The 19,473-nt window shown below is 38.2% G+C and overlaps 1 protein-coding gene across 7 annotated transcripts in view; it reads left to right on the top strand.

Moving 5' to 3' along the window:
- LOC102066063 (NEDD4 binding protein 2 like 2) overlaps nucleotides 1–19,123 on the top strand; it is a 41,092-nt gene extending 21,969 nt beyond the window's left edge. For 6 of the 7 annotated variants that reach the window (XM_074535318.1, XM_074535314.1, XM_074535316.1 and 3 more), the window contains 5 exons: nucleotides 6,812–8,586; nucleotides 11,003–11,088; nucleotides 11,672–11,717; nucleotides 13,289–13,473; nucleotides 18,035–19,123. In XM_074535318.1, coding sequence (XP_074391419.1) covers nucleotides 6,812–8,586; nucleotides 11,003–11,088; nucleotides 11,672–11,717; nucleotides 13,289–13,443 — 2,062 coding nt within the window. In that variant the 3' untranslated portion in view covers nucleotides 13,444–13,473; nucleotides 18,035–19,123. Of the gene's footprint in view, nucleotides 1–6,811; nucleotides 8,587–11,002; nucleotides 11,089–11,671; nucleotides 11,718–13,288; nucleotides 13,474–18,034 lie in introns of those variants that run through there. The other variant, XM_074535317.1, reaches the window with a different exon arrangement.
- The last annotated feature ends 350 nt before the right edge of the window (nucleotides 19,124–19,473 follow it).

The raw sequence follows: 19,473 nt of genomic DNA, 5'->3' as shown, positions 1-19,473 counted from the left end.
ATGTGCATTTTAACTGACTGCTCTGTGGTTTCTTAGTATTTCATAGAGCATTTGAGATGCACAGAATGAGTGCAACAAGTGGAACAGATGTTCTGAATAGCAACATTGTCTGCAGTTAACAGTATTTGAATTTTAATGTTGCTATAACCTAGGTTAGAGGCTGGTTACTTAATATTTGCTGATACTGTTTTCTTTTACAGTTTTCCTGTTGTAACTCTCCCCTTCCCCCCTTCTTTTTATTCTTTAACTGCTTTATTCTCATCTGAATACTGTGTGTTTTTTAGTGCAGTTGTCTTCATAACTCTGGATCCATCTCCTCCTTCCCTTTTCTTCCCTTCATTATAAACTTGTGTGGAGAGCTACACCTTATTCTCTAACTTTTTCAATGCTTCCAGTCCCTTGCTGATTTAAAAGCTGAGCATATAGTACCCCACCCCCTGAGCTATTTTAAATTTTTTCTTGTTTTGTTAAAAGTAGTATTTTGTGTCATACAGTGTGTTTGTCTTAATTTTTTTTTTCCTCCTTAATTTTACAGTATTGTCTTGTGTTTGTAAAACTCATGCTTTTGTTCCAGAATTGCAGTCTGTGCCTTGGTGGATACTTAGGTCTTTGCTATAATTTTGCTAATTAAAGTTACTTTAAATACAGCTAAAATCTGTTATCTTTCATTGAAAGTTCCTTACAGGGAATAGTTTATTACTTGTCTCCAGATATTTAAATCTGCTCTCATTATGCCCCTGTTGCTTCCTTAGTCTCCCACCCATATTTTTCTTCAACTTGATTCTGCTTGTGTCTCATCTCAAAATTCATTTTACATTTGTTTTTGGTGTGAATGTGCATTGGTAAGAAAGGTCAATACTTCCCCCTGTAAATCTCATTTTTACTTTTAAAACCCTTTTGTTGTACTTGCTTATCTTTACATCCTGTTACAATATCTGTCATTTGTGTTCAGGTGCTAGGATGATGTATCACAGGGTGTGGGTCTTTTTATTTTCTGGTTAAAATATTTATTTATTTATTTATTTATTTATTTATTTATTTATTTATTTATTGGAACAGTAACTTTAGAGTGAGTGCATGACAAGATGATTGGTACTGTATTTGCAGTGCATAGCACTGTCATTGGTGCCCATCATGTTCCCTTCAAAGGACTAAATGTGGCCAGAACTTGAAACTGATCCTCTGAGCCTTCATGGGGGAAAGGCTGATGGTGAAACTGCAGGGTTCTTTCTCTGTATTGTAAGCATTCCCCTTAAGATATAATTAGATCACTTGGAGTGTTTCTTCTTGTCCTTTTTTTTCACCTTAACCTCACCTGCTTTTTAACACCAATTCATACTTAACAGTGCAGAAAAATCCAAAGAAAAAAATGGCGCCTCTTCTCCATCTGTTGGCATCCATCAGTCCATGTATTTTTGAGGGAGTTGTTTTGTTTCTCTTCTCAGTTTTGAATTGTGTCAGGTGAGATATTTATGGCATCTAGAAGAGGTTGAAACAGCTTGTTTTTCACTTGTTCAGAAAGTAGGTGTTTCATAGTAGGCACTTGTATATTCAGTACATAAACATGTTTTAAACTGTATCTTCAGGATTGATTTCTTTAATCTTGATCAGCATAGACTATGACTAAGGAACCAAATTAGGACATTTAAATCATAAGACATTCATGATTTTCATGAACCAGGCAGCACTAAAATCAGTAAAGTCACCTCGCCTGAAATTTCTATGGAGTGAACAGACTGTCATTTGAAACTGAATTGCTGTTACCTCAGGAACGTGGGGGTTTCGGTGGGTGGGTTGTTTGGGTTTTTAACCTTAGAAAGCAAAGTGCTTGCCCTTTGCCATGTATTTGATTAAATGAACAGCTTCTAAAGGCATGCTTTAATCAGACCAATTGCATGCTATTCTCTGTGTACTCTCTAGATCAGGGCCTTTGGTGTCTGGACTATAACAGGGCAGCAGTCTGACTGATTATACATTGCACAGAACTGTATATGCATCATTCCTGTATAAAAATTGGACCAGCTCTTTGAGCATTGTGATTAGTTTATTTTATAAAGGTACTTAAATCTCACCACCACTGGCAAAGCTGTTGAGAGACAAAGGAATAATAAATACTGAGTTACTGATTTAATTCAGTTAGTGGGATATTTGCTGATTTGGGGCAGAGAAAGTTAATTTGCAACCCTAATGTGCAAACATTTCTTACAAGTAATTTGTAGTGAATTTCCTTGCTGTGAGGCAACCTGACGTTGCTGCTGGAGGTATTCACGTGTTCCCACCAACCACTTCTTTGTCTTAGCCAGACACTTTTTTCCTCTTTGCTTTGGAGAGTTAAATGAGCATAACAACAAAGTATGTACTTCTTTTCTTTTGATGCAGGGTCAAAGCAGGTGAATCCACCTGCAAGGAGAGTGGTAGAGCCAGCAAAAGGTCATAGTGGAAGTACAAGGGCATCATCTGGAGCAAAGCAGGCAAGGGTGACAAAGACTCTTTCTTCAGCAGCAAAGTGCTAATTTGAATCTCAGATGTCTAATGGAATTTCAGCTTTCAGGAAACCCAGTAATGCTGGCAAGTTTTGTGGTTTTTTCCAGGTGCTTGATCACATGATAATATAACCCAATTTTCCATTTGGTTTTGCAGAACTAGATCTTTATCACTCATTTCAGTGCTAAAAGCAAGATATGTAACAAAAAGGCTGGTACCTTGGCTTTTTATTTTTTCATTCCAAAATTTTAACTTCAATTTTTAGTTGTTTCTGAAGCAAAATTAGGTCACGAGGAATTTAAGAATGTACTTGGACTTACCAGATGGGGAAAGTGAAGTGTATCCCAATAAATGCCATCTTAGGCAAGTTGCTCTGCTGTAATGTTTATGTTGAAAACACAGTCCAGAGACTTTGGACATTAATGATGGCATATATTTCTGAAAGACCCTGTATCTCATTGCTAAATGTCATTCAGAATTGGATTTTAAATTTATCTCCATCTTGCCTGATGATTAGGAAACCATTCTTTACTGGTTGAAAAGCACTGAACTGGCTGCCCAGGGAAATAGTGGAGTCACCATCCCTAGGGGTATTTAATAGACATGTAAATGTGGCACCTGGGGACGTGGTTTAGTGATGGGCTTGGTAGTGCTGAGTTAATGGTTGGACTCAATGATCTCAGAGACTTTTTCCAACCTAAATGACTCTATAATTCATTACTGCAGTGACTGCAGGCTCTTTTCTATATCGAGCACACATCAGCTTAGATGCATGCTGGAGGTGAAGTCTGTAAAATTGCAAATAAGCAATTCTTTTGGTTTTGCCATTTTTCAGCAAAATGTGACTAATTGCTTTCGATTAATTAGTTAGTATGTTCTACTTCAGTGAAAGTGCATTTATTTCTCCAGATGAAAGTGTTGTCTGAGCACTGGCTCTCAGTCGACCTGGTCAATGCTACTTTGAGCAGTAGGATGCAGCGTTAAAGTCACACATAACAGAGTTATGGCAAAAAGCATTTAGTATTGACTAAAGCGTAGGCTGGGAAATTTACAAGTGTTACAGAAGGGGAATTCCTACTTCAACGAAGATACCATTTTCTTTTTTCAGGTCTTTTTATTACTAACCAGGTTTCTAAATACATAATATGTAGCAAAATTTAAATACCAGCTGAAATTGCACCTTTTTTGTCTTTTCCTTCTGCTTGTGTTGTATGCCTTTAATAGCAGCTCAGTAGCAAATGTCTCTGAAAAAGAAAAAAGTCTGTCTCCATGCTGGTTCTTGCATTTTCTCAGTGGTTGTGTGCCATATGGTTTTACAGTAAAAGAAACTTTCAAAAGGCATGTAGGTGGACTAAAAGAGGAGGAACAAAGTCTTATGAAAACTAGTAGACAATTAGCTTAATTGAATGCAAAAACTTTAACATGATATGGGGCTGTACCCCAAGCAGGAAATTTTAGCTATGCCATCACAGAGCATTAGAATATTTCCTTGGAGTAGTATTTTGTTAGAATCAATTGAAAAGCAAAAGTTATCCAGAACCATTAAGTATGTTATTATTCTACATTTTATTATTCTACACTTAGTAGTTCATCACTTTCCTTGTAGTTTTAGTCCTTTCTTTAGGGAATTCATATCTTAATGAAAGTAATTTCCTTGAACTGTTATAAAACCTCCATATTTCCAAAGCACAGAAATTACATAATTATATTTATGATAAACTGTTGAATGTCACTATTCATGATTATATCCAGGTGTGCTAAATCATCATCCTGGATCAACATTTGTATTTGTTATTATTTTGACATGCAACAATTTCAATGCAGTAATAGCTGTTAGTTTTTCTGGACCATCCAGGGGATTCTTTTCCCATTATTTGGTGGATGTGGTTTTTTTCTGTTCTTGCATTCTAAAGTGAATCCTATTCTGTGCGATTTTCCATCCTGATTCAGAATTAATAGTAAGGAGACTAAGAAAGTGTGCAGACCTTTAAGACTTTTTCTCTCATTTTTGCAATTCTGATGCAACATCCCAGCCTAAGAAAGTTTCTGTCAGCATTGTCCTGAAAGTGTTGTCAGATGTGTCAGGGGATAGACATGAGAAACATGCTTGCACCAGTATTAGGGAAGTTCATTTCCAGCAGCAGCAGTGCAAATTCACATCTGGAAGAAGTAAGTGATAAGCAAAGTTTATCTACAATAATATCAAGATTGGAGAAGTTCATTCCTTACCTGTGTCAGTGCTGACATGGATAATTTAGTTGTCATTTCTGCAGTTGTTCTGGCAGCACAAGGGCTTTTAGGTACAGCAATAAATCCTTCTTGGAATTGGTGCACAGATCTGATGTTTTATTCCCCACTACATTAAAAGCAGTTAAAATTGGGATATTATTTTCTATTTCACTGGCAAAGGGGTTTATGAATCTGAAAACTCCAGAGAATTTCCTTGTCTAAAACCAGTTTCAAGTTATGAATTTTCTTCACTAAAGAAGAAAATTAATGTCAAGATTTAAGATATAATCTTGGATTAGTATATGATTTCTGCATATGTGGGCTATAGGTAAGAAAGTAGTCTGTCCAGCTACTATTGCAGGTACTTCACTTTAATATCATTTATTTCAGTAGACAAATAAGATCTATTCAATCCTAAAACTTTGCCATCCTATGTCTCTCATTCTGGAGAGATAGGAGGCATGTTGCTGACTATAGAGTGTATTGTGAACAGAATTCAACATGGTGTGGACATTCCCATGTAAACCATAAGGCACTGTATTGAAAATACACAGATCTGGAAAAGGAGAAGTGAATTTTCATTAACTGGAGGAAAGCACCATTTGGACTTAAATGCCAACAGCTGAAGAAAATCCATTTCTTAGTAGGATTTCTTATCTGGATGCTATTATAAGGAAATAAAGTTCATGTGCTTTCCAACAAGACCACTGTGGAGATCTGTAGTGCCCATTGCAGTGATATCAGGGCACCAAGACTTTTGAATCCTGTTGCAGTCAAACTTCATTGCTATGCTGAGAAAGCAGCTGCTGTCCTTTGCACTCAGAGAATTAGGAGGGTTTGCTTTGTAGAGTTCAAATTAAGGAAGAACTTAGAGACTAACAGTGAACAAATTTAAGAATGAATAAAGGATAAGGATAGATTCCCATAGGATTCCCATTAATTCCCAGGCTGCCTCCTAGTGATCAGCTTTCCCTCTACATTGACAGTTACCCTTTTATGTTTTGTTTTGTATTGTTTCTCTCATGAATTTCAGAATACAGCACTTAATAAAGCAGGTAATTTTACATGCACATTTCCAAAATTCAACTAATTTTGCCCTATAATTCTAGCTGCTGCTTTGCCTTAGTGTACTGGGCAAAGTACCATCACAAACAAAGACTTTCAGAAAAGTGAAGCATTACAGAAAAGGAATATGTCTTTGATACAAAGATTTATCAATCAAATTTAACTCTAAAAACTTAATATCTCTGAGCAATTGAAAAGGGAGATGTTAGGTTCCTGGATGGAATCCTAGACTGGGTTTTTCTTACAAGTTTTCATTTCAGAGTTAGCTGGCTGATGGGCCAAAGTCAAGATTTCAGAGAAGTCAGAGCTGCTTTCTGTTACAATTGATGAGAAATGCAGACAAAATAAGTAAGACTTCTGAAAAGAGCTACAAAATTAACTGTAAACATGTCATTTTTCCTACAGCATCTTAATTTTTCCACAGTGTATTATTTTGTTGGTAATAAAGTATGAAATATTTCTTCCAAATATTTATGATTCAAGACTTAATATACTCAACAGTAAGTATCAGAGTTGCTGTAGTCACTGTGACTTTACATTGTTTGGATTTTGGTTAGTATGTTTTGAATTTGAGTATTTGATCTTAATGGATGACCTTGTTCTCTACCTTGTTACTTTCAGCTCCTCCCAGTATTTACTGAAATTTCAGAATAGCACCAGCTTTTCAGGATCTATTATTCAAACATCATGCTAGAAAGGCATCTAGAAACACAATGTTTGGTCTATTGATGATTTGTGATACTTTTTGTAAAGCAAAGTTATTGAGATCACAGCTGGGTTTACTTAAATGGATTTAATATTCAGGATTGTCCTGAATTGTGTTCATTAGGCATTTGTTTAACAAATAGAAGGTGTTATCTGAGATATTATCAACTGAAAAATGCAGATAGTCTGTGTTTGATCATCATAGTAACATAACGTACCTGTTCTTCAGATTGATCGCCATGAATACATTATTGCTCTAACTTAGTGGGGGCTTGATTTTTTTTATTTGTTTGGGGCTTTACATTTGATCTTCCTTGTTTTCATATAGGGAGAAAATTTTAAGCAAGAACCCTGGATTCCTGTTAATAAAAGCAAAGGAGAAGAAAAAGAGAAAAAGAAACAAAGCAATGAAAAGTAATTGCACAGAAATTACGAAGAAAATGTTATGTGCAGTAGCTCATCATCCAATTCCAGGTGACCATGACAGATCAGAAAGTGAAGAGGATGACTTGGAAGAAGAAAACAAAAAATCAATGTGTGCATTCAGCAAAGGCCCGGAGGATCCAGTAAGAACTTGTGAAGAGCAGCCTAAGAGTAGTGATGAAAGCCTAGAAGAAGCTGCAGGGATTTCAAGAGAGAGTTTTCTGGTTGCTGTGCCTGAGGGCTCAGTGATGTCAAATAGTGCACAGAAAAATGAATTGCCTGTAGAAAGTGACAGTTTGCTTTTAAGACATGTAAAACCTTTTTGTACTGAAAACCTAACCAAAAATGCATTCGATGACAAGGAAGCAAAGCAGAGGCAGAAAGACAACCTCTGCAGTTTCCTAAGAATAAGCAATGATAAAAATTCCGTCCAGGAAACAGAAGGCATTTCTGAAGACTATGATATATCATTGTTAAGCACAGAAAACAAACTGGGATCATGCCAAATTACATGTGAACCTGACTTGGAAGCCAAGAGTGTAAGTTTAAACAGTGAAGAAAAAGAAATCTCTCAGTATTGCAGTTCAAATATACTTAATAATGTGCCTGATAACACAGAGAGCAAATGTCCATTTTTAAAAGCAGAAGAAACTGCCTCCAATGCTTGGGCTTTTTTTTCAATTAATTTATCTACTGAGGAGTTGCAGATGGACTTCAATACTCAAGTTTCTCTCTCTCCTCGCTCTGAGGATAAATGTGTAAGTGAACAAAAATCTCAAAAAGTGAGGAAACCTGAACAGACTCACATGAACAGTTCAGCAGAACTAAACTGCTATCAATCAAATGAGGGATTGGTAAAGGAAAACCATCTTGAAACAGAAACTGAGGAAGCTGGCAATGTAATAAGCAATGGTCTGCCTGCATCTCCAACTGGTAAAGTGCACTTTGATTCTCTAGTGGAAGCCAGGGCTGCCTTCATGCAGCGTTCAAGTGAAGTAAATTTGCCAATAAATGATGCTACACCAATTACACTGAAGAGGAAGAGATACAGGAGAATTGTCAACTTAGCACCAAAGTTTAACCTACCAAGACAGATCTTTGCTCATACAGAGGAAGGGAAGGACATCCCAGTAAGAGAAGATATTCCCCAAAACAGTGTTTTAGAAGTGAGGCAAAAATACTTTCTAAGCAAGAACTGTGGAGAAGCACATGAACTGGACCATGCATTGCAGGAATATTCCTCACCCACTCCGGATGCAGATGCTCTGGTACATAATATTTCTTACACTCATTCAGGACCATGTTCTCCTATATCAAAATATGCCTGCAGGGTTTGTGTCGATTCCAAAACAAAGGAGGAGCAAGCTACTACACTTCAGCCACAACAGGTAGTTAATAAAAAAGAGAACAAGGCTGAACATGTTTCTTCAGAGGTTACAAATGGCCAGCCAGATAATTTGTCTTCTGTTAAAGTTGTTTCTGAGTATCTAGAAGATTCTACTACAATGGCAAGCTGCAGTGAAAATGCAAATGGAGCAGATGACTCTGAGCCAGCAAAGGCATCACAGCCTGAAGATTATCAAGATGCAGATGTGAAATGCAGTTTTCTGGGACTTCCCTTATCATTAGGATTTGCTTTTCAACTTGTGCAGCTCTTTGGTTCTCCAGGTCTTCCACTGGGTATAATGCTTTTCTTACTACTCCTATGTAAAACAAAAAAAAACCACAATCCCCTCAAAACCACGAACAAAAAACAAAGCACTCCCTCCAAACCAAAAAACAAATGAAAAGACTATGGTTAGAAACTAATTTTTATTGCAGTTTTTAGTTAAATATTAATTCTGTTGAAACAAATCACTGCTATTTTGGTGACAGTTTTTAGTTTGTACCTAAAATCCTCCATCTCTGTCAAAGGGGCTTTTGGTTTGGCCTTGTACTTGCAGTCTTTTTAGTAACAAAAATTGACTAACTTTAAATCCAAACATTAAATGCTTGCTGAATTTTCAATATATCCCAGTAAGACTTTTCTGTATTGATTACAGAACTAAATTATGTTTGAATACATCCTACTGAGTAAGACTTTACTGTGATGATTATGGAACTAAATGAAAATGTGGAACAAAATGTGTGCACTTATATAAAGGCTGCATGTTTGGTTTTATATTCCAGATAGTAACATTCTTTTTTATTTTAATAGAGTTTTCATACACTCTTGTGTGGCTTAGATGCTGCTGAAAAACTTTCCCAAAATCTAATTTGGTTTGAAATTCAATATCAGGCTTACAAGATGTCTTCTGAAAATGAATGTCTTCTTTTTAAGTATGCCTTATTAGTAAGTGTCCTGGTGTTGTGTACTTGCCTTCCAGAGCTCCAGATATCTTATTTTTGTGCTTTCAGTTTAATACTTTCAAGTTAGCAGGTAAAAGACAAGCAATCCTCAAAGGAATTGAATGTGCCAGCCACCATGTCCCAGCCTGTATACTGCAGGCTAATGTAATCCCACAGAGCTGTAACCAGTGAAAACAAGAAAACAAGAGAGGTTTGTTTGGAAGTCTCCCTAGAACACCTGCTGAAAGAGACATATTCCCTGTGCATAATGTTTTTCAGCTTCTTGAGTCCACATTTAGTGGAGAAACTTTAACTTTCACTTAGCCAACAATTAGGATTTAAAAAAAAAATAGGCCAGTTTTTCAGTATACCTTTACATTTGTTTGTTTCAATAGAATTTAAAGTTAAGCATGAATTTTCATATGAAAATTTTAATCTGACATCTGAGGGGTAGCTTATGTCATTTATCTGCTCAAACTGACCTCAGGATTCTTTGTTGCTTTTTAAAAGTCCATGGCAATGACGTCTGCCAGAACAATGATGAAAATCATAGGAAGCATTACTTGGCTTTAGGTCCCTAAAGGCGGACATAAAGGACTGCTTTACCTGAATCTGGCACCACACACCAAAGAATTTGCCATATAGAGCTGAAAGTAAGCAAAGAAGTACTGTTGATGTCCTCAATTGTTGCACATAAAACATTTTTCTTCTCCAAACTTGATGAATCTTCATATTTGTGATCTTAAATTTTATAATGTTAGAGGGACTTGGCCATGACTTGAAAACAGGCAACTTTCAAGAAAGAAAAAGAATAACCAGGCATTCAGAAACACTCAGTAGCTTAATGAACCAAATGTCCTTCTGCTCTGAGTCAGTAACAGGTGACATTCTCTGGAGTTTAGGTGAGTTTCCTTTGGAAATAACCTTCAAGAAATACAAATCTACCCCAGTATCTCTCTGAAGCTCTGCCAGCTTGTGACTGCTGACTGCTGGGGTTTTCCCACCAGAATTGTACCTGGCTGGCCACATTCTCCTTTGTTATTATTATCCTACAATTCCAAAAATTATCCTGCTTTTTTTTTTTTTTTTTTTTGTGGCATTCAGTACATTGACAGACAACTATTTATGGATGCACACATTTGAGAGGTATTATTTTACAACACTTGGAATTACAGTCAATCTTTATTGAAGTTATTTTGGAAGGGAGGATTTTGGTAAATAAATGTCTTTAGTTATTTATAAATGGAAGATTTAATTGCATTTCTTGCTTGTATGATCCTTGTATAAGTGTAGAATATATTTCAGACAGTTTTCCTATAAAGAACTTCTTTTCAGCTTTTTAAAGAGTGTTAGAGTTAAAACATTTTAGGAAACACCTTCTCTACTAATAGTGCAAAAACTCTTATAATCAAGCATTTTAAATTTTAAAAGTTGTTAATTAAGTTGAATTTAATTTAATGGCTGAAAACTTTGTTCTTCTTGTGTGTGCCTATTTTTAGGGGAGTATGTGGGGGAAACGAAAGTATGGTAGGAAAGTCTTTGTCTAAATAAAGAAACGAAACCCAAATCTCCTTCCCTCTCTTTCCCCTCATGTGCACTGGCCTTAGATTCCAGAAATTCTAAATTCTGATTTTGCTGCTGGCTCATTTAAATATCTGCTTTAAAAAAAAAAAATATAAATAACGTGTGCAAAAATCTTAATTCATTTATATATTTTGGCTGTGGAGGGATCTGAACACTCAACTGCAAAAAATATTTTCTTCTGCAGAATCCTTGTTGCCAGATGATTATGTAGTTCCCCTTGACTGGAAAGTTTCAAAGATGATCTATTTACTGTGGAAGACCTCTGTGGAGGTATGAATTTTAGGGGATTTTGGAAGGCTTTCCAATATTTCAGGTGCAAAGGGGAATTCTTCAGTTCTTTGTTAGTAAATTTGCTTTAATATCCATAATGAGGAGGCAGATATTTTTCGTCCTCCTCTGAGTATTTCAAAAACCAGCTCATTGGCATGATAGGATTCAGATTTTAAAATATCAGAAGCGTGCACAACTACTAGTTAAAAAAGGGTGAAAAAACTTTGATACCTGTGTCTTGACCTGACCTATGTTCATTAAGTACAAGCTACCATCATTCAGATGTTTTCTGTCTTATAGTTTTCTCTCATCATCTGAGCAGATCTCATCCTCCATCACCTCTGCTAGAGCTGCAGCAGAGAAGTCATTCTGCGTGACTGTGGGCAAATTAATTCTCTTTGTCTAGCTGGGAAAGTGTTAACTTATAAATTACCTTTTTTTCCTTGTCCAGTAGTGGAAATCAGGAAAATCCTGATTACAATGAACTAGTTAATATAAAATAGAGCATGGACTTTGTTCTTGCCCAAAATAACATCTCTTGTCACATACCTTCTTTTTGCTGGACTAATGTTATCTATTTTAGGAAAAACAGAAACCAAATGGATTGCAGAATGAAGATGGCTTGACTGGTAAGTCTATTCTGTGATACAAAAACTGTATAAAATTCTTCTTATCAGGAGGGGTATTATTATCACTAATTGGTTTTTGTTACCAACTAATGATAATACTCCTCTTTGTGCAAAAGCACAATGATGTGATAAGTGAATTTATGCTGCCGTTGATCGTGTCCATAGTCCACAGAGCTATGGTTGCTATCATCACTTCATTTTTCCTCATCTAAGTGCTAAAATTGCCTTATAAATTTTCCTACATTGAAATATTCCAGTAATTAGCTCAAGTTTATCCATTCTAGATCATAGTGGTATTTAGCATTGTATATTCTTTCTTGAGACTTTAGTTCCCTGAAAGGTTGAGTATCTTCAAGTTAATTAAGCTTCATTAACACTAAAAGTTGGCAGCATAATAATAGAACCATGGAATTATTTAGGTTGGAAAAGACCTATAAGGTCATTGACCCAACCATTAACGCAGCATTGCCCAAGTCTGTCCCTCAGTGCCACATCTACTTTTTTTTTTTTTTTTTTTTTTTAAACACTTTGGGAGATGATTATTTCCCTATTTCCTGGGCATCGTGTCCCAATGCCCAGCCACTCTTTCAGTGAAGAAATTTTTCCTAATATCCAACCTAAACCTCCCCAGTGAAACTTAAGGCCATTTCCTCTTGTCCTGGCATTTGTTATCTGGGAAAAGAGACCAAGCCCCACCTGGCTACCTGGCTACACCCTTCTTTTAGGCAGCTGTTGAGAGCAATAAGGTCCCCCCTAAGTCTTCTTTTCTCCAGGCTAGACAACACCCCCTGCTCCCTCAGCTGCTCCTCATCAGACTTGTGCTCTAGACCCTTCCCCAGCTCCACTGCCTTTCTCTGGACATGCTCCAGTACCCCAGAGTCTTTTGATAGTGAGGGGCCCAAAACTGAACCCAGAACTTGAGGTGTGGCCTCACCAGTGCCGACTACAGGGGCACAATCCCTGCCCTGCTCCTGCTGGCCACACTACTGCTGGTACAGGCCAGGATGGCATTGGCCTTCTTGGCCACCTGGGCACAGCTGGCTCATGGTCAGCTGCTGTCAAACAGCACTTGAGGTCACACACCTGGGCAGGAAGAGATATCAGGGTTCATGTGAAGCTCTGGACTTCCGCACGCATTAATGCCTGCAGTGGGGAAGCTATGGGATATGGTTTCTCGTTGTCTTTTTCCGTAATTTCCATATTAATGCACTACATTTCACAGGTTCTCTAACAGGTGTAAAAGTACACAACTGCTGATAGAATTTGCTGTCTAAAAGAGGAGAGAAGTTTCTCTATTTTAGGAGAAAGGCTGTTTCTGGAGAGGCAGTGTAAGAGTGGGAATAGACACACACATGCATGGGTGTTTTCTCTCACTCCCCACACCCTATGAGAGACAAAACAGAAAGATTTCATTTATTTTATAAGGCATTTAGGATGCAAAAATAATGAGGATTCTGGTAAAATAAAAGCTTGTTCTAGAAATACTCTATCTTGACACAACAGAAATGAGAGACTATGTAAGGTAATTTCAGGTGGTTTTGGCTGCAGTTTGTAATTTCTTTATTTTTTAGATGATATTATTAATCTTGAAGATCTAAATAAAAATCCCCAAGAGAATAAAGACTCTTCTGAAACACTATCAGACATGGAGTTATGTCAAGATGTGATAGAGGAGAACATCATAACCTGCACTGGCTGTCTGGATGCTGCATTTCATCAGTCATGAGTGACTGTAAAATTCTGCATGAACAAACAGGTAATCAGTCACCTTGTGAATATTTTACTCTTTTATCTTTACCAAGTATCTTTTTATTATATTTGACCAAACATCTAAAAAATATTGTTTGTTATAATTTTTAAGGTGCATTTAGTATCCTCCAATTTACTTGGGTTTTAACTGAGTTAGGGTTGAGGGTTGTTCAGATCTTGTTTCTTTCAAGCCTGGATGGAGAAAAGAGAAGGCAGTATTTTGTTATTAAAGCCATATGATTTTATTTTTTCCTCTGAAATCTAAAACATGTGTGGTGAAGTGAAAGCAGCAGGGTAGGATGCCTAAGAGGCGGAATTTATTCCCATTTTGGTTGCTGTGGCAATCTGTTGTGAGTCATCACAGTCCCACTTTCCTTGTCTTTTCAGCATGGAGAGTAATGCTGGCTCCATTAGGGGTCTTATTATGGAAAGAACTCTAGGAATAATAAAAAAGTATTTCACCAAATTATGAAGAAGTGGCAGTTCTGCTTTTCAGTAGAGAAACAGTAGGAAGAGGTCACACTAAGACTTGGTATATTGAAATGTTAAATTTTCATTAATGTTTTCATTTGGTGTGACAAAGTGTGCTATCGTGTTCTTGCTTGTCTCATGAATTTTTGAACCCTTTGGTAACTTGGCAAAGTTTCTTTGGTTTGTTTATGAGAGATATTCTGGGAAGATTGAGATAAAAGGGAAGGATTATGGGTTCCAGCAGGAAAATGCTAGCTTAACTTCTCTATCGTTTGCCGTCAGTTGTTCTTTCCAAAATGGAAAATGGATTAATCTGTAGTTTTTAAACAAATAAACTGAGGTACAGGGAACAGAGTGACCTACACCATGAGCAAACTGAGCCATTAAAAGATTCCACATCCTGAGGCTTAAATTGTTCCCATCCAGACATCTCAGGACTGCTGGAATATCATCCACATGGGGTGTGGTCAGGGGGTCTTTGTCACCTGGTGCCCTGTGTCTGACCTGACCATGCCTCCAGTCGATGGCAGGAACAGGTCAAGGAGGTGGGTGTGCACTGTGTTGCAGCTGTTATAAACACAGAAGTTTTCACAGTGGATGCTCATGTCACAGGGGAAGTAGTTGGATACTTTGGGTTGGAATTCAAACCTCTTGGATGGGGTTTAATTTGACTATATGTCATTGATGACAAAAATGACGTTGCAGGCTGATTAGCTGGTACCAGCTACCAGTGTAGGAAGATAAAGGAGATTTCTGTGAACCATGTGGCCCAGAGAGCACTGGTTGTGCAGGATGGTCTCAGCACAGATCGTTAATAACATCAAGAACATCTGGTAGCAGTATTTTCCTCTTAAATAATCAGATACTACAATATTGGGCAAGCAAATAAAAAATATTTGCACAAAATACTTAGGTCTACACCTGTTACCAATTTTTAGAAGCTACTTATTTATAATATTGCAATACAAACACTCTAGAAGCAGGATTTTGGCTTACAATCCTGACTGGATGTCTGTGAGGGCTTGTGTCCTAAGCTATTATCCAGAAATGTCCAGGTTATTGATTAAATATTTATATGCTAAAGAAACAGCTGTGAAGAGCTATGTTCACTTCCTGGGGAGAAAATGGTGAAATATGAAACTTCTTCCTTTTGTGCTTCAAGAAAGAAAAGACACATGCTAGAAGATTATCCTCCCTTATTGTCTATACCTTTATCTGGTTGCTGAATCCAACAAACAGGTTTTTTCCCATCAGATTTACTCCCTTTATCTGTCTGCTCTGCTACTCCCAAAATTGTTTCAGTCTTCCTCTCCTGCTTGTCATGAACACAGCAGAAATGACACAGAGCCCTGCGTATTTGTCACCCAGCCACTGTGTGCTGCCAGGAAACCCCAGTTTGTTATGCTGTCTTGCAGTCTAACATTCTACTGTGTCAGCTTGTGTTAGTTCTCTGGAATACAGAGTGAGAGCAATGCAGACTTTGCCACAGAAGAAGACTCCCCATCAGTGTTTGGCTTACAAAAAGGCCACGCACTGTCTCTGCAGGGCTTGGCCATTGATATCTATGGTGGAATGGGGAGGTACAGCTGGAGTTTTATGTTGGGGTTTTTTGCTTTGCTTTGTTTTAGTTCAGCATTTGAAATGAGTCAGGGAAGGTCCTGCAGGCTGTTGGAGGAAGAGGATGAGACACCAGAGGTCAGATGGGTTTAGGCTACTCTGGAGTTGGGATCTGCCATCTCAGAGCAGGCTGATGCGAAGGGTAACTGCTGCCCAAAGACTGAAGTGCCCTTCCTCCCAGCCCTGCTCCAGATAGCAGCTCCAGCAACTGCTGGCTGACACGAAGGCTATTATTAATTCACTAAGCCCACAGCAAACAGATCAATACTTTCCTGCTGGACTGAGGCACTGAGATAAGCTACTGTAAGGTCCAGCTCAGTGCCAAGGCTGGGGCAAGGGAGCAGATGAGGTTGTGCTGCTGCAGATATGAGGAGGGGCCTTGCAGGGTGTCCTGTCTGGGCAGCAGTCAGCTCTGATATCAGGGGCCATGTATTCTGCAACCAAACCTTCAGGGAGAGGATTCTTTTAAGCTTTTACAAAAGTAGGATGTTAGAAGAATTAAACTAAGAAAAGTATGTGGAAAGGAAGAAGCATGTCTTGGGGTTTTCAGTCAGCTCATGCTCAGTGTCAGGCACAGGCCACGGGGTAACGCAGACCCCACGTGAGTATTCCAATGCTTCCACAATGTCTGCATGCAGGCATTGTAAAAGGTGAGTTTTCCTGATCAATGGTGCCCCTGGCTTTGAGGGATAAGGTTGTCTTACCTCACCACAAAATAATTCCCCTCTGGTTCCTGGTTAAAGCAGATTTGCCAAGAGTGATGTCCCAGAGTGGTTGTGAAACTGCTCAAGTGAACAACTGTAAATGTTGAAATGGATTTCATTCCTTCAAATGTCAGGGGGGAAATAAAAAAGTAGGAAAATTGAGACATTCCTAACAGAAAGATTTTAAAATCGTAGGAAATCAAGGGAGAGCTAATATGATCATTTTGGTCCCTTTAGATTGGAAAGCAAACTGAGCATTACTGGCCAAGTGCAACTTAATCTGTTAGCCAGATGAACATGCTTCTGTATTCATATTGTGTAAGGATGTTTGTATCCCAATGGGAGAGTGAACAGTGTTCCTCTGTGAAAACACAGGGTTAATCTCAAGCTTTTGTGAGAGCTCCTTATTGCAGCATTGGCAGCACATCAGTATTTGTTCTGGAGATTAAGCAAGAGTTCCCAGTTTGAGAAATGTTGAGATCAGTGAAAACAGAATTATTTTGGTGCCTAGAAGTTCTCCTTAGACCAGGACTCACAGATACCAGTGCAATACAAATGTGTCTGTTCAAGCATTTATCTGCAGGACTACTGCAAGGCAGAAGCTGACATGTTTCTTTTTGAAGTACAGCAGTCAGTAACTCCCTGCAGGAATACTTCTTTCACAAGAGCCCTGAAGGCTGTGGTTTTGGCGGGACAAATCTCTTGATACCCCGGTGTTATCCTCCTTTCCCTGGCTGTGCAATTCCAAGCACTTCCCTTTCATAGCTGTAATGCTTCTGAGTGAGGCAATTCAGCTCTAACATCTAATGAAGACATCCAAAAAGTTTTTGGTCTGAAACAAATTGCCCTAGAGCCCATGAGATCAGGAGGACGTGGGCAAAAAAAGCAGGAGTGTATAGCTGGGAGAGGCAGGTCTGATTTTTGGCTAAAATGAAAAAAAATTAATCTGAAGGATACCAAGCAGACTAAAGCAGCCTTCCAGTATTGCTACAGAAAATATCATCCCATGGTCAAACTTCTTCCAGTTGCTACCTTGATACACAGATAATAGTGAAAAAACTTACCTGTCCTTTGATATTTAACCACTAATATTAAACAAAATGAAGCATGAAAAAGTGCACAGAATTATGACCAGAAAACCTCACCTGCATTTTACAGTGCTAACCAGGAAAACCTGGCTCAAAAAATCATTCAAGCAGAGAGTCTAATTGACTGGGGGAATAAGTGCTGCCCACAGCTGGGTTTTTGGAGCCCTCGAGAAAGAGCAACAATTGGGTTGTGCAGGTGCCTCAAACTAACTCTGTAACACGAAAGCCTGTGAGATCCTGAGTGCATGTACCAGGGGAAACAGTGCACATTGTAACAAAAAATTGAGATGTAGCTGTACAATGGTGGTATTGGCTGAGCAGCTGTTCATTACATAGCGTTTGTGATGTGTAGAGGAAAAAAATATCCACTGTCTTACTCTACTCCTTATTTTTCAGCTTTGAAGTGGTAAGGTCCTTACTGCCTCTAGTTTTGACATCCAAGTTCTTATCTTCTTCCTTTTCCACTCTTCTTGTATTCTTTTATTTTTCCTTTGCTTTCCATTGACTGCTTCCTCTCCTTTCTTTTTAACATTTTAAAGAAATAACCAACAGCTGAGTATTAGAAACTTTAAAAAACATTGGACAGACTCTTCTCAGTCTGAGGGCTGGGTTATCTGTTAAGTCTTTTTGCTGCCTGTGCTGTTGTGGAACTTCAGCAGACCCTCTTCTTTTTTTTTTTTTATTTCAGAAACTTCTCGCTTTAATTCCACCATGGAAGGACTTCAGTTGGCCACCAAGGATTTTAAAAGTGAGGGATAACCTGGAAGAGAGAAACCACTGTAGATTTTTTGGTATACATCTTTGGCCACCTCCCCACAACACTGCCCCCCAGTATCAACCTCTCTGACCACGTAATAATGATCAAAATTGAGATAACTTTTTGTATGGCAAATGGTCACTTTCTGAAGCCTTTTGGGATTTACACTATTTCAGTACATCCTCAAGTGTGGCATAAAGAGATTGAGAGTGGAGACCAGAGGCATCTGTCACTATGGGGTGTGAGCTTCAGGCTGAGGTATTTCATTCACTTGTATCAGGATCCAGGACATTGGCACAGAAGCAGGCAGTGATGCTTACCTGCAGGAAATGGTGCTTGTTTTGTGTCTTAGCTGCCTCCTTCTGCCTTCACCCTCTATAACTGCACCCTTACATAATTGCACCTTTACAACCTCAGATGGTGAACATCTTCATCTGTGCTTCCTATTCACTCAAACAGGGGTGCACAACTTCCATTCTTTTCTCCTGAAACCAGTCTTTATGCTTCCCCTCAGCTAGACTCATTTGGGAATTTGGGACTACAGAAACAAGAATATTTCACTATTGAACTGATTCAAACATGCTGAAGGAAGGGTGTGTATGGTTTGTGGTAGACTGAGAAGATGTATAACTAGCACTGGTAACCAGTGATTTGATGTTTCTGTTAGTGGTGTTGGAAATATTTATGAATGTAGAGATAAATCATAATTAATTATAAAGAGCAACCTCTGTCAATTATGAGGCATGCATAGGCTGGACACTTCCTTGTAGGGAGAGGGAGTGACAGCTGTCACTTCATTTAACAATAAAAGTGTGAAAAAATATTAAGGAGAAGCAGGAAACTTGGTTGTGTCTACTTGTCAGAAATAATATTTCCCACTTGTGTAGCTTGCAGATCCAGAATATTTCTCCATTTATTCTTTGATCTCCTCTTCCTCACCTTTCCCTGCATTTGTTTATACATCAGCTGAAGAGCCAGGACTTGACTGAACTCAGGCTGAAGCTCCACCATGGTCAAATTTGCTGATGCGTCTCCATTTTCTACTTAAATACTGCATCTACATGAAAGCAGTTAACAATGTATGTATTTCTAAATTAATGTTGTTCCACTTGCAAAATTTTCTGGCTGCAGTGTTTGAATTCATCTCCCATGGACATGTGTGTGTCTTCCTTGGCTAGAAATGTCCTGCTCTCCTACCAGCAGGACATTATATGAAATGTAAGGGAGAGGAGAAAGGTAGTTCATACCCCTTATAACCACAGCTTCAGAGTTCTGTGTTGTACTAGTGGCAGCAGACAAGTTAGTTTGATTTCAGGAAAATGTCACTCAGCACTGTCTTCCTACTTCTATTTATTGAGCGAGAAATCTGA

The sequence above is a fragment of the Zonotrichia albicollis genome, chromosome 2, assembly GCF_047830755.1.
Source record: "Zonotrichia albicollis isolate bZonAlb1 chromosome 2, bZonAlb1.hap1, whole genome shotgun sequence".
Taxonomy (NCBI): Eukaryota; Metazoa; Chordata; class Aves; order Passeriformes; family Passerellidae; genus Zonotrichia; species Zonotrichia albicollis.
This window is presented reverse-complemented; position numbering and strand designations above follow the sequence as displayed.